This window comes from Capsicum annuum, chromosome 1 (assembly GCF_002878395.1).
Source record: "Capsicum annuum cultivar UCD-10X-F1 chromosome 1, UCD10Xv1.1, whole genome shotgun sequence".
Taxonomy (NCBI): domain Eukaryota; kingdom Viridiplantae; phylum Streptophyta; class Magnoliopsida; order Solanales; family Solanaceae; genus Capsicum; species Capsicum annuum.
Window position 1 is genome coordinate 145,060,113 of NC_061111.1, and position 14,822 is coordinate 145,074,934.

Below are 14,822 nucleotides of genomic sequence, written 5' to 3' on the forward strand. Positions count from 1 at the left end.
TTTTTCTACTGTAGGTGAAGGCAATATGAGCAGTATTATGATGATGGCTATCGTTTTCCTTGCTAGCTATGTGTTAACCACTTTATTTTGAAGTTATTACTATCAAACTTTGCCTTTCATTTTCATGTTTATAATAAGAGCTCCATGTGTCGCCATGCTATCCATTAAATCTCCTACCTAGATCCCCATGAAAAGCACCGATGAATATTACTGGTTTTATAAATATAGTATTTCAGAAAAAGTACAATTTATATACTAATTTTTTAAAATAATAAGGTACTTGCTATAAAAAGTAGATGTAATTTAGTAAGGGGAAAGGATAAAAATGAGACCTAAAATTAAAATAATATCACAAAAATAACACCCACAATTAAATACCCACTCCCAGTATAAATCGTGTATCATTTCATCTTCTTCTCCCCGCTTTTCTCCATTCCCTCTACTGTAAAATTCTTTCAATTTCTCGCCGAAGAGAGTAGATAGTGATCTACTTGTTCACGTTTGCTCGTAACTTAATAGAAAAAAAAAGTTCTCTTTACCGTTTAGTCAAAGATAACTACTTCAATAAATAAATAAATAGGGAGTTCTATTTTACTTGCTGTAAAAAGTAATAGCTGATCCGCTTGTTCATGTTAATTTATCAAAATTTGCTAGAAAAAGGAGGCCTATTTCCTGTTTCCTGTCCGCAGCAACAAAAAGAACAAACAAAAAATGAGGAAGTTTTTGCATCTTATCTACTGTATCCATTTTTACTGTTTATTGTTTATCCTTCTTCTTCTCCGTTCAAGTTCTGTTGGAGCTTCGATGAGTGTAGTTTTGTATTTGTGAATTGTAGAGGGAAAAAAATTAAGTAATGTTTGGACAGTGAGGGTACAACGTTTACTAAATTTTGTATATGCTTGCACAATTTTTCAGAAAAATTTAGGTGAAGTTAACAAATTCACGAATAACGAATTACTATATATGCTGGCACAAATTTTCTCTGTAAAAGGTATATTTATATGGTATATATATCGTATCAATGTGGTGTAAACGTGTATCAATCTAGTATAAAAGTGTATTAATGCGGTATCAAAGTGTATCAATGTAAAAGTGTATCAATATGGTATAAAAGTGTATCATTCGGATATAGAGACTACACGCGATCGACGGGCAAAATGGCTAAAAACCAAAATTAAATTGGGCCGACTGGCTCCAATTGTTCAACTTTTAAAATTGTTGGTCATTTCTTTTCAAAATGGCCAACCATGTCCTTTCTCCATTTAGTAATTCCTTTGCTTTATTTTACTTGGTCTTTATATCAAAAATAAGTATTTACTATTTTATTTTATTTGTCTATTTTAGTAAATCTAGAAAGATATATATTACTCTTCTTGTTTCAAAAAGAATGATCATTTTCTTTTTTAGTTCGTTTTAAAAAGAATGACTATTTCAACTATTCACATTGCATGTTTAGGACTATCAGATTAAAGAAAATTTTGATACATTTAAAATAAATTTAATTTAAGATCACATGATTCAATTTTTTTTTTTAAACTCCGTATCAATCAAAACAGATTATTCTTTTTAAGATGGAGAGAGTACTACTTTGTTTTCATCCTACCGATTTTATTAAATAATTATATAAAATAATTATCAAATTTAGAGTTACAGTACATCATATTAATAAGGTGTGTTTGGTACACCTCTAATTGAACCTTCTTAAGTGGGGGCAAACAATACCCTCAACAATACTTATCCACTATACTGCAAATAAATGTCCAGCAATATTTGTTCAGTTTAATAAATTAATGAATAATTTATTCTTTTCTATCTATTTTATCCTTTGCTACTTTCTCCATCCAACAATACATGTCCAGTGTTGACATGACACACATGTTAAGAATCAATAAATAATAGTTATAATTTTAGCATATCTCCTTTTGAATATAATTAATTTATTATTTTAAAAAATACATAAAATAATAAATAGTATTTAATACTAAGGGGTCATTTGGTGCAAGACATAAGGCATAATAGGCTCGAGATAAAATGCAGGATTATTTTATCCCACATTTGGTTGGAGGTATTAGTTAGACTTCAATTATTTCTCTCACCATTTATATATATTTCAGTGATGAGACAAGTTATCCCATATATATGGTGAGATAACTAATTCTGGAATAGCTAACCTCGAATTAATTATCTCGAAATAACTTGTTACCAATGGCCAACCATACGACCCCTAAGGGTAAAATGGGTAAATTATCTATTGATTTTTTAAATTGAATGAGTATTATTGAATATATTTTCTTAGTATAATAGATAAATATTGTTGGATGGAGGGAGTATTAAATGCTATTCATTATGCAATCTATTTTTTAACGCATTAAATTTATCATATTCAAAAGGTAATATAAGAAAATTGTCCTTATTATTTATAATTTTCTGATTAATATGTTAAGTCAATAGTGGATAAATATTATTGGACGAAAGAAGTATGAAACAAAGGAGTAATAGTGTCAAATTTGTAACATTTTATAACGAAATAACATTTGTAATCATGGATATAACGGTACCTTCTGGATTTGGCCCCTCTCCATTTCCACTCTATCCATTTTTTTCAAGTTTCTATCTTGATTAGTGACATATGACATAGATCAAATGGAATGGGTAAGATTTAATTATTCTAAAATAAATTTTTAACTATAGTTTAGATAATAAATCCAATATATATTTAGTTTAAAAAATATTGTGATCCCATAATCTTAGCAACATGTCCACAAATAAAGCAACAAAAGGTTTTCTCTTCCTACTTACTTTTCCTATGAAAGAATTCCATCTTTTAATTTTTTTGTAAATTGATTTTTTTATTATCTAATTTTTTATTTTTTTAACAATTAGCTATTTTATTTTATTTAAATAGGTGAAATAAAGTAGGAGAAATAATTGGATCTTCTATTTTAGATTAATTTTTTTATCACTTTTTTAAAAACTTTTTCTTAAAAATTAGATATTTTAATTTCTTTAAAATAGGTGAAATAAAATAGGAAGAACATGAGAGAAATATTCGGCTCTAGTATTCTAAATTAATTTTCTTATTGCCTTCTCTCTTTTTTTTTCCTTAATAATCATCTATTTTATTTTATTTTATTTAAAATGGGGAAACATAGGTGGAATAAAATAGGAGAAATTATCGGCTCTCCTATTTTATTTCGCCTATTTAAGGAAAATAAAATAGCTAGTAATTATTAAAGAGAAAGTTTTCAAAATGCAATAAAATAGTTAATTTAAATAGAAGTTAAAAGATGGATCATGCGTAGAAAAAAGATTTAGGAAGAAAAGATTTTTGTTACAAGATAATATGTTGCAAAGATAGTGGGATTATAATATTTTTTAAACTCAATATATAACGTATTTATTATTTAAATAATGGTTAGAGATTTACTTTAGAATAATTAAATCTTACCCATTCAATTCGAACTATGCCATATGTTATCGATCAAGGTAGAAACTTGAAAAAAATGGAGAGGAGCCAAATCCGTAGCTTCTTCGGTAATTAAAAGTAAAGGCAGCTACTATACTGTCTTTCCAAATTTAGCTCCACATATAATCAGAACAATAATGAGTTGTGATGGATGATCTGTATACCTTCATCTTTAATTATAGATTTTGAATTTGAATTTCGGGAATGAAAAATTATTGCTAAAAAGTGCGGCCTCCAATAATAGGGACTGAGAGTGCGCGCATCCAATTTTTAGTCGAACACCACTGTGAGAAACAAATTTTAGAAATTATTTAGAGTGCAACGACTTGGCGATCTTTGTCAAATTGCAATTACTGATTTCTCAATAATTTTTTTTTAGTTAAAGGGATGCATAATAATTAATAATTAAGTTGAGTTAATACATGAAGTGGATAAAACATCGTGAGTTCCCTCAGTACAGTTTTGAAGGAGAGGGTTGATGTTAACAAAATTTAATACACTATCAGTTGTAACTCTTCGCAGGAATGCTTCTCCATGTTTGTCTGCTGCAAGAGATTGTGTTGCATACAAGGGTGGATGAGGCAAGATTTGCAACAGATCAAAATAGGCACCTTCTGTGGTATCATTTCCTGCTAGCGCATTTACAATACTGTTTTGTTCTTTAAATGTGTGGTTGAGAGTTGGATTCCCCAGTTTCTATAGTAAGTACCTGCACTCTAATATGATATTAGAATACCCAAGGTGGTCAGTGAGAATCATATTGATTGCAGCAGACGAGTCAGAGTTAACTTCAAACAGATATAAGTGTCTTTCCAGGGCAATCCTGAGACCTTGTAAGATGGAAAGGAGCTCCACTTGTTGAACATTAACATGGGAAAAGGTGTTGGTATAACCCAGGATCCAGTCTCCCTTATGGTCTCTAAAGATGCCCCCAATCTTTTCCGTTCTAGGTTGATTTTTACACTAGTATCAATGTTGAGTTTATAGGTACCTTGTAGAGATGGGTTCCATTTCAACTGTACAACGGGGGTAGGCTTTTCTTATTTAGTTCTTTCATCAGTGAGCATAACAAATTTGGTGTAAAGAGCAACAATTTTCTGCACTGAGATGGGGTTATCTTTTTGGTTAAAAAGATTATCATTCCTACATAACCAAATATTCCACAAGCAGAAGGAAAGTATGGAATCTCAATTGAACCAATTATTGAAAGGTTTATTGGCAATGGCTTTCCAGGTGTTAGTCAAGTTAGAAGAGTTGAGGAAGCGTGAATCAAAATTGGCAATAGAAAGGCTATGGTTGGCCATGCTGCTCCAGAAGGCAACAGACTTGGGACATTGAAAGAAAGTGTGGGTAATATCTTCCTCAATATTAGGGCAATGCTTGCAGTGAGGGGAGACAGACATGCCTAAGTGATTGAGGTAACTACTAGTAGGCAATCTCCTGTGGAACATGAGCCAAAGGAAGGTCTTGAGCTTGTTAGGGGAATTGACTTGCCAGACCCATAGAAAGTCACTATTATAGTCAGCTTCAGTAGGACTATCTCTTTCTTGAAGAATCTTATAGGTACTAGCAATGGAGAACTTACCATCAGGAGTGAAGTCCCAAATAAGCTTATCTTTTAAGCACTACTTGAAAGGGGAAATAGGTACTCTTGATAGTGCTTTGGAGATGGTGTGGGTGGTAAAAAGAAAGGAGGTCTAAATTTTAAGTTCCCCTATTATAAAGATGACTGACAGTGAGCCTATCTTTACTCTTATTCAGGGGACCCTGAATGCTGCTTCTGATGGAACTATGGTTGGGGATCCAACTGTCCCCAAAAAATCTAACTCTACTATCTTTATGGATAGCCCACCTCTGGTGTTGGAGACAGGTATCCCATCCTTCCTTGATATATTTCCAAGTTCTTGAATAAATTCTTTTCTTAGGTTTAGTCTGGTACTGGGTGCAGTATTGTTATAAAGAATTTTTGCCCAGGGGGATTGAGTGTTATGGTACATTCTCCAAGAAACACTGGCATGGACAGTTTTGTTTCTAAGTTCACTTCTTTGAATACCCATCCCTCCCATAGCTTTGGTAGAGGTGATTTTATCCCAGCTAAGGAGATGAAGCCTTTTTTTGTCAGAAATAGTACCCCAGATAAATTTCTCTAGATCTTATTGATAATATGGTGAATCTTTTGAGGCTGCTTAATGTACTGCATGACATGAGATGGGATGCTAAAATGTGTATACTTAGTGAGGATAAGCCTGCCAGCCATGCTTAGCATCTTGGTTTTCCAGCCTGAAAGTCTGTTTTCCATATTATCAATGATGAATTGAAAGTCCCTATTGGTGGTCTTGGAGTGAAAAATTGGGAAGTCCAGGTATTTCCCAAAGGAATTAACACTGTTAATGGTGAGAGAGTTAGAATAATTAGTGATGATTGAAGGAGTGCAGTTAGCTGAGAAGAAGACTCTTAACTTAGAAGTGTTGATTCTTTGCTCAGATTTGTCACAAAAAGCATTAAGGGTTTTCTGAATAGTTTGGTAAGCCTTAGTATTTGCTTGAGAGAAGAGAGTTAGGTCATCTTCAAAGAATAAGTGGGAGATGGAAAGGCCCTTTTTGGAGATGCTTATGGGAGTCCAACTCTTAGAGAAGGTTTTAAAGTCAATGTCTCTGGAGAGCCTTTCCATACAGAGGATGAATAGGTAAGGGGAGATGGGATCACCCTGCCTAATTCCTCTAAATGGTTTGAACCCAGGAGTGTTGGATCCATTAATGAGGATGAAAATTGAAGAGGAGGTAACACAAGACATAATGATCTTGATTAAAGGTTGAGGGAATCCAAAGTAAATAAAGGACTCTTTAATGAAAGACCATTCAAGTCTGTCAAAAGATTTTTAAAGATCAACTTTGAGGATCATGTTCTCATGTTTTCCTTTCATGTTCTTGAAGTGGGTAATGAATTCCTGAACAGTAATGGCATGATCAGATGCCCTTCTATTTTCATGAAAGCTTACTTGACTTTTGCCAATTATTTTAGGAAGAAAAGGTTTGGTTCTGCCTACAATGATCTTGGTAATCAACTTGTAAAGGTAGTTACAAAGTTCAATTGCTCTGAAGTTCGTTATGTGGCAACCATTTTGGCATTTTGGTATGAGGCAAAGAAGATTTTCATTCATACTAGGGTCCATGGTGCATGAAGTGAAAGTATCCCTACAGAAGATAGTGACTTTCTATTTGACTATGTCCCAATACTTTTGGTAAAAAATGGGGGTGAATTCTATCAGGCCCAGGTGCCTTGAGAGGCTTGAAGGATTTAATGGCTGTGATGATTTCAGAGTCTCTTAGAGGAGCCACAAATATGGCTGCTTCAGTGAGAAGAAGGATAAAGTTTTGAGGAGTGTATCTGGAGTGGTAAGAAGGGTATAGGGGTGAGAGGAAGTGACCAGTTGTGTACAGATCAGAGTAGAAAACATTGATGTGATAGGAGATGTCAAAGTGGTTAGTAATCCAGTTACCAGCTTCATCTTTGAGGTTTAGGATCCTATTTCTCCTCTTTCTATTCAGAGTAGATGCATGAAAAAATTTAGTATTAGAGTCCCCTTGTAGGAGACAGTTAATTCTAGATTTGGTTCTCTAAAGATCCTCTTCATATTTCAGCATGTTGTCATATTCAAGGGTCAATTGGGTTTCTAAGTTCTGAAGGAAAGAACTGGTAAGGTATTTTGGGGATTTCTAGATACCATTAATTCTTGCTAGCAACCTTCTCATGTTGTGAAAGATGTTCCCCAAGGTGGATTTATTCCACTGGGTGGCATTCTTTTGCAGCTGATTAATAGCACCAAGGATAGGATTTGGGGGGTCAAAGGAGGACTGTACTACCTTTGTAAATCCAGGGTGTCTGCACCACATAGGTTCCATTCTGAAGGGTCTGTTAGTACCCTAATGAGTTTGACTAGGGATGCTGACAAGGAGGGGGCAATGGTCAGAATGGGTCCTGGGAAAGTGGGTAATACTAGTGTCAGGATGTCCTTTCAAGGATAAGAAAGTTTTTTTTTTTTTTTTTATTAGACCAAGTGTATTTACTACCCTTAAAGCCAAGGTTAATAAGACCACTGAGGTTAATACAATTTCTAAACTGGGAGGTTCTATTAATATTCATAGTGTTGGAGGTGATTTTAATGAGATCCTCCAAGCTACTCAATAAATTATATAATATCACTATTTTTTTTCTTAAAAGAAATCTGGGCCACTGAATATTTTTATTTGTAAGTAATGTGACTAAGCTTATTGAATCTATGATCAATCTGGATTTAAAAATTAAGCCACAATAATTAATTTACGCACAAGAATTATATGTATAAAATTAAGGTAGCTCTGCAATGATTAATTTGGATCACGCACTGCATATCTTATTCTGAAGTTGGCACTCACAATAAGATTTTTATCATATGCTAGATTCAAACCGATATATCATATTAAAGGTGAAGCAGTTTCACTACCGAACCACTAGCTATGTTGGTTATGAGGAAGCTATCGATATCATAACATTAATATAATTAAGCGTGATCTTGACCCTCAGACCCCACCAACCTAAAATAAAATTGAAGTTAACCTAAAGAAATAAATGGCATGTTGTTTGGTCCTTTTCCTTTTTGTATTTTGACGTTAGTCAGGTCATCTTGTTTTAAATAGCAACATGACAATCAATCAAATCAGAGTGATATATACCTATGTTTAATTCTTACAAGTAATAATTATTTAATTAAACGACAAAGGATCAATGTCAAGTACTTAACTTTTTTGGGTTTCACTTAATCTTTTCTCCGATCCTAATTGAGACTTTTGTATGAAAGAGAAAGTATACATACTCAAAATGTGATATCTCTTTGCAGGTCGTTTGGTAGCTAGATAGGAGAATTATTATTTACATATTAAATTATGTATAAATAATATCATACATGTTTGGTCCGACACTATGATTTAATCCATATCTGAAAGCAAGATATTCGAAGTTTGGTTTAAAATTCGATCAAAAATTGAATCAAATCGACATCAAATTGTTTTAAAATTGAGACATAAGCTCCTCAAGATATTCTCGGATCTTTTGAAACGAGAACAAACGAAAATAATTCCTATTTCTCAGCCTAAGTATAGCATCCGAATTATTATGATGATGTTGCTACTTATTGAAAATTAAATTATCCTTAATTACTCTATGTAGTTAGGTGTCTATAACAAGATATAATTCATTATTTTATTTATTTTAAATTTTACTTTGATAAATATGGAGAAAAATTAGCGTGATGAAAAGAGGAGAAGTTAACAAATGTATACTATTCATCTTTTAAGTCGCTAATTTCTAAAAGGGCATCTAGAAAATAAAACTGAATAACAAAATGGATCAAAGAGGTGTAAAGACATGTAGTATTACATTCAATTTGTGGCCAGGAAGATAATTTCTAAAAACAGGAAAGAAATAAGTATGTTACTCTCCGTCCTTTTTATTTTATTTGATCTTCATATTAAAGTTAATTTTCTTTTTATTATTAATTAATTAAAAATTTATGAAAAACTTATTATATTCTTATAATATTGTAATTATTACTATTAAATAACTATATAAAAATAATTTTTGTATTTAGATTTTCAAAATAAAATTAATAAAAATAATTTAATAAATAAATCCTTAGTAAAAAAAATACTATCAAGTCAATAAGGGTCTATTAAATTAAACAGAAGAACTATTTCCTCCCTTCACTTTTATTTGTCGTTGTTTCACTTTTTGAGATCAAATTATATGATCTTTGAACAATATTTTAAAATATATAATTTAATTTATTAAATTTAAATTTTAAGTGATCGAAAATTATAAAAAAGATTCTAGATGTTATAATCCTTTTCATATTTATAGGATAAAAAACTATACTTTAAAAATATTAATTAAAGTCCTCACAAGTTTACCGCGAAAAGCAAAATAATACTAACGAATAAAAATTAACAAATGAGTACGTGAAACTAAAATCTACTCATAGAGAACAAGAGACACATTGTCCAAAGTAAGTGCTCGAGATTGTTGAAAATGCTCATTGCTTAAAAGTCTACTATAGACTATAGTAGTATTGTACATTACTTAATTTATTCTTTTATGGAGTGATTAAAACAAGAAACCAACATGGCAAGAATTTTTCACAAGGAAAAGACAACCTGTTATGTCTAGTCTCTGACTTTGTCCTTTGGCTTTTACTTCTTTTTATCATACCCTCACCTACATTTGGTTCCATGCCTTAAATCCTAAACTGGCTAAATTACTTGTGCCCCATTATAAAATTGAATATAAAATCTAAGAAAATTTCTATATACATAAAACGTACTGCATAAGTATATATACTATAAATTTGAACAAAACTCTAATAAAATTCAATATATGCATAATAATTCAAAACATGTAAGAGTATTATAAAAAAAAAAGTGATCTAAGAAGAATAGTTTCAACTCCACAAATTGTAAGAAAATCACATAACTGAAACAAAAAATATATTAAAGTTTGTGATGAACTTAAACATGCCATCGACAATTGTACATGTATAAGAACAAATCATTACGGGTAAAATAAAAATTTAAAGTGAAAATTTTCTTTAAAAAAAAATGACTAAAAAGAAAGTGTGAGATAAATGAAACAAGGTAATGTTATATAAGTCCTTATTTCCTTAATTTCAACGAGTCAGATGACAAATTATAACCATAAAGATTCAAACGCAATTTAGTAGGCATTATATTTTTTTAGTTTAATATCATACGATTCAAAAATCTCACTTACTTTTTCAAATTTGGTCCCAGGAAATAAGGATTTAAACTTCATAAGTTCCAAGTTCTAAAAATAGCTAGGGATATAAGGTGTTACAATTTAATTTTTGTTCGTATTTAATCAATTTCCTAACATAAATATAAGATTTGAACAAAAACTTTTAGTTAGGTCTGATCAAATAAATCGATATCAGTCAAATTAATACACATAAAATGAAATGAAATGTATTTGCTTTCATTTCACTGTCAAAATTGTAGATTTGTATCTATAGGAACCCCCTTTCCCCTCTCCTTCAACCCCTTTCTCCTTACCTTTTTCTTTCTTCTTTTCCCCTTCACCCATATCCTCCATTTTCTCATCCCAATAGATCCTCTTATGCACACACACACATATATATATACATGTCTCAACTACTATATACATAAACCTTGTGAGGCTAAACCAAGCACTTAGAGTACTCTAGAGAATACAAATTTTATTCTAACAGATCAGAAAACTGAAAATTTTTTGAGTATGACAGAACCCTACTATAATTTCTTCACAGGAGGATGGTTCAACTTCCTTCCTCTCCATCAACAATATATTTCTTCTTCCAACTTTTGCTACAACAAAGAAATTGCACCTCCTCCTCCTCCTCCTCCTTCACCACCACTAAGAGAAGCTCTTCCCCTTCTCAACAGTAATAACTACTACTCTTGTGAGAGTAGTACTACTACTTTCTCTCATGAGGAAAACAACAACAATAACAGTAATTGTAATATTAATGAGAATGTGAGTGTTTCCCTACATATAGGGCTTCCAAGTTCATGTGAAGGAGTGGTAGATAGTGGAGGAGGAAATAAAGAAGATCAATTTGATGTGGTCATGTCTAATAATACAACATCATCACTAATTAAGGGACAGTATTGGATCCCTACACCTTCTCAGATTCTCATTGGTCCAACACAATTCTCTTGCCATCTTTGCTACAAGACTTTCAACAGATACAACAATCTTCAGGTATGTTACTCACCAGTTCAACATATTCAGAATTTAAATCAATAATTCCTTTTGTTCTTACTTCAGAAACACGATACATAAAAAGGAGGTAAACTCCTATCATGAGATACAGTGGCAGATGGAAAGTTCAAGCACTAAGTTTATTATTTGAACCCAGAATTTTATATGCGAAGCATAAATTTATATGTAAGAATATTAAAATTGCAACAAATGGTATGTCCAAACTTGTAATCTTTAAAATATAATGAATTTAAAATCATAAAATTTACATCTTGAATCTGATGAAATACACAAGAAGTTCACAAACAATGCTATACACATAAAATTGATGGGTTAATCTATAAAGTTTTTTAAAATTAACACTCATCATGACTTTAAAATGGTCTAAAAATATGTTTCACACCCCAAAAAGATTCAGTTGAATCCAATGAATATGGTTTTATTCACCTATGTCAGTGCAGACCTAGCTACCCAATCTTTGTTTTCTCCATCATTTATACATCTTTTGGGGAAATCCAGTCTATATTTTGAATCAATTACAAGTTGAAGTGTAAACCTTTTCTATTTTCTATTTTGTTTCCTTACAATTGTTTCATTAAAATGCTTTTCTTGAAGAGTTCAAAAGCTTAATTCTTCATGTTTTATCCACTTATTATGGATCCCATACTGATAATCTTAGACATCTTTAACTAGCTAATATTTTTAAGTCTTTTTTCGGGTGTTCTTTAGGATCCTCTGTCTTCAGAACGGTTCGCTTGGCCACTATAAATCCAATGTTCCTCGTGAGTGTCTTTCAATTTTATGCATAATTCATCACTTCCACTACTTTTTTTTTTTTTTTTTTTGGGTAACTACTATTACACCTACTATAAAGAATATAATTTATCCCTATTTCCTGTTTAATTTAATTTTATTCCAAAATTCATTTATGCATGAAATTAGGGTTTTTGATTCGTAACTGTTTTACTTACATTTTAAAGTTAATATTACAGCAGCTTTTCCTCTATATAGTCTATTTCTCCTTTTCCTTTTCCTTTTATTATTTTTGGGTATTTGGGTAATGTGGACTATTCAAACAATTTAGTGCTAAAATTTCTGCTACCAGGTGAATATGGTCAAATGTGAAACTGCCAAATTTTTGCAGTGTCAAAATACTGACAATAATCCAGTGTAAAAATTTTCACTGCTTCAGGAGAGAATCCGGACAGTTGATTTTATTTTTTCAATAATCTCCCATTCTTCTTAAGATTCAGTAAAACATCATTCAATTTTTCTCTGCATTTACATTAATGCTACTTCTGAAAACTCTCACTACTATTTGCTTGCAGAAAAACAACTGTTCCCATCGAATGAATCAATGAGTAATCTTATGACTAATTGTCCCTTTTTTCTCTTTCTGTCATCCTCCCAACTTCAAGATAACTCTTGTTCCAATAACTTACTTTCTTTCTTCATTCATTTTGGCCCTTCAACTTTCAGTAATTCAAATTTGTCTCTCATTTAATAAGTTGATTTTTCATATGATCACTCAATTAATAGTTATTTCGTTAGAAAATCACTTTCTTTGTGAAGAAAAGTTCCTTTCTGAGACAATAATTATACCTATTCTCTCGGACAATTGTTACAAAAATGTCGTACCTCGCCATAGTTTTCTTGCAAATTTGATTCATTAGGATCTTCTTCCTGTCCAATTTCTAGGAGTCTTTTAATCTTGTTAGACATATAAAAAATATGAAAAGCTCCTGATACTTTTATTGTTTGTATAATAAGTATTAGTTTTAGAATAAACTTATACCAAGCATTATGATGACTGAGAATTTATATATCATATCATAGGATTTTCTTACTAGAATCCTACTTCTTTGACGCTTGTCAAAGTTAGTCATAGTCAACAGTCAACACTTTGTTAGATTTTAAGTAGATGCTTTGATATGACTGTTTGACTAAAAGCTCTCAAATAAATAGTGGATGATTCATACATAATTGAATGAAAATTTCTTCATATATAATAATAGTCAAAATTTTCTCCAATAGTGTGTGGTTAATAGTATTCAATCCTGATTTTTAACTGGTGCACACCTGTTATCATATCCCGAGATTGATTGCTTAGTCTTCCTATTTATTTATCTTTGTTATGTTTTCAATATGTGTTTGAGTTAACAATGGAGGTCCATTGTTGGTTCTACACACGTGTAATTTACAAGACTATCAGGTCACAGTTGATAACCTGACAAAAGCAAGGTCGAACTAACCTAACAATGTAAAAGAAAATGAACATTGTCGATCAACAGTGGCAGAGTCAAGATTTTCGGTAAGTGAATTCAAAATATATAAAAATAAACACACAAAGAAGTCAAGGAGATTCAATATCTACTACATATATACATAAAAAAATAATTTCTCTCTAACACCGCCGTATATAAGTTAAATCCATATCAGTGTATTTGTCTCTAATTAGACCCTTTCTTGATCATGTTAATTAATTAGATGCATATGTGGGGGCATGGATCTCAATACAGAAAAGGGCCAGAATCCCTAAGAGGGACACAACCAAGTGCAATGCTAAGGCTGCCATGTTACTGTTGTGCACATGGCTGCAAGCACAACATTGATCACCCAAGAGCAAGACCATTAAAAGACTTTAGAACCCTTCAAACACATTACAAAAGGAAGCATGGTGCCAAACCTTTCATGTGTAGGAAATGTGGTAAGCCTTTTGCAGTGAAAGGTGATTGGAGAACTCATGAGAAGAATTGTGGCAAGATTTGGTATTGTATTTGTGGATCTGATTTCAAGCATAAGAGGTCTCTAAAAGATCATATCAAGTCCTTTGGACGCGGCCATGGCGCTGTTGGGGTGCCTAATCTTGAGGACTTAGAGGAAGATTCAACGTCTGAGATTGAACAAGATTTAATATTGTGAATTGTTTAGAGTTCAGTGCTAAGAACTTTAAAGGCTAGAAACATTGTTTGCCCTCAGATGAGCTATATCCTGTCTTTGCTTTTGCTATATCCAAATTCACTCTTTCTAAAGTTTAATTTGTTCTCTATTTCTCTTTTGTATGAGAAATGTAAGGTTTCTGTAAATGATTTATTTTCTAGTTATGTAATATAAGATGTGTATTATTTCAATGTTCTACTAAAAACTGCAGTTTGTTTCTGCTGAGAATATTATCCTTTCGAGTCGTGGAAACAATTACTAATGTGTATATTATGGTAGACTGTCTACATGCATCACATGCACTGCAATCCTTCCCCGGATCCTGCTTGAATGCAAAATGCTTTGTACGCTGACTTTCCTTCAACTTATTATTCATTAAGTTGTAAGGAAAAAACATAATAAGGTTTCAGTGTTCAAGAAAATGCCTTGGCAAAACGTGTTAATTAGGGTTTGTCCTTTGCAGGAAATGGATCTCTCGTCTTCTAATAGTATTTTGTTATGATCTTTAGACGTAAATATTGAAGATTTGTTTCACATCTATAAGTAGTAGTACTCAACTAGAGGGAAAATTACCTTGGTAAAATAGTGGTGCGTGGCGGATTCAGAATTTGAAATGAGTTTTACAGTG

At 31.8% G+C, this 14,822-nt stretch overlaps 1 protein-coding gene across 1 annotated transcript; it reads left to right on the forward strand.

The window, feature by feature from the left end:
- The first annotated feature begins 10,482 nt into the window (after positions 1 to 10,482).
- Positions 10,483 to 14,413, forward strand: LOC107856299 (zinc finger protein WIP2). The gene is made up of 2 exons (XM_016701286.2): positions 10,483 to 11,254; positions 13,742 to 14,413. Exons 1-2 carry the CDS (start codon positions 10,769 to 10,771, stop codon positions 14,174 to 14,176), a joined length of 921 nt encoding a protein of 306 aa, XP_016556772.2. The 5' UTR covers positions 10,483 to 10,768; the 3' UTR covers positions 14,177 to 14,413.
- The last annotated feature ends 409 nt before the right edge of the window (positions 14,414 to 14,822 follow it).

Coding starts and splice junctions, on each gene's coding strand:
- LOC107856299 (XM_016701286.2), top strand. CDS start 10,769: ATGACAGAACCCTACTATAATTTCTTCACAGGAGGATGGTTCAACTTC. Junction 11,255..13,741: donor ACAGATACAACAATCTTCAG/GTATGTTACTCA, acceptor TTAATTAATTAG/ATGCATATGTGGGGGCATGG.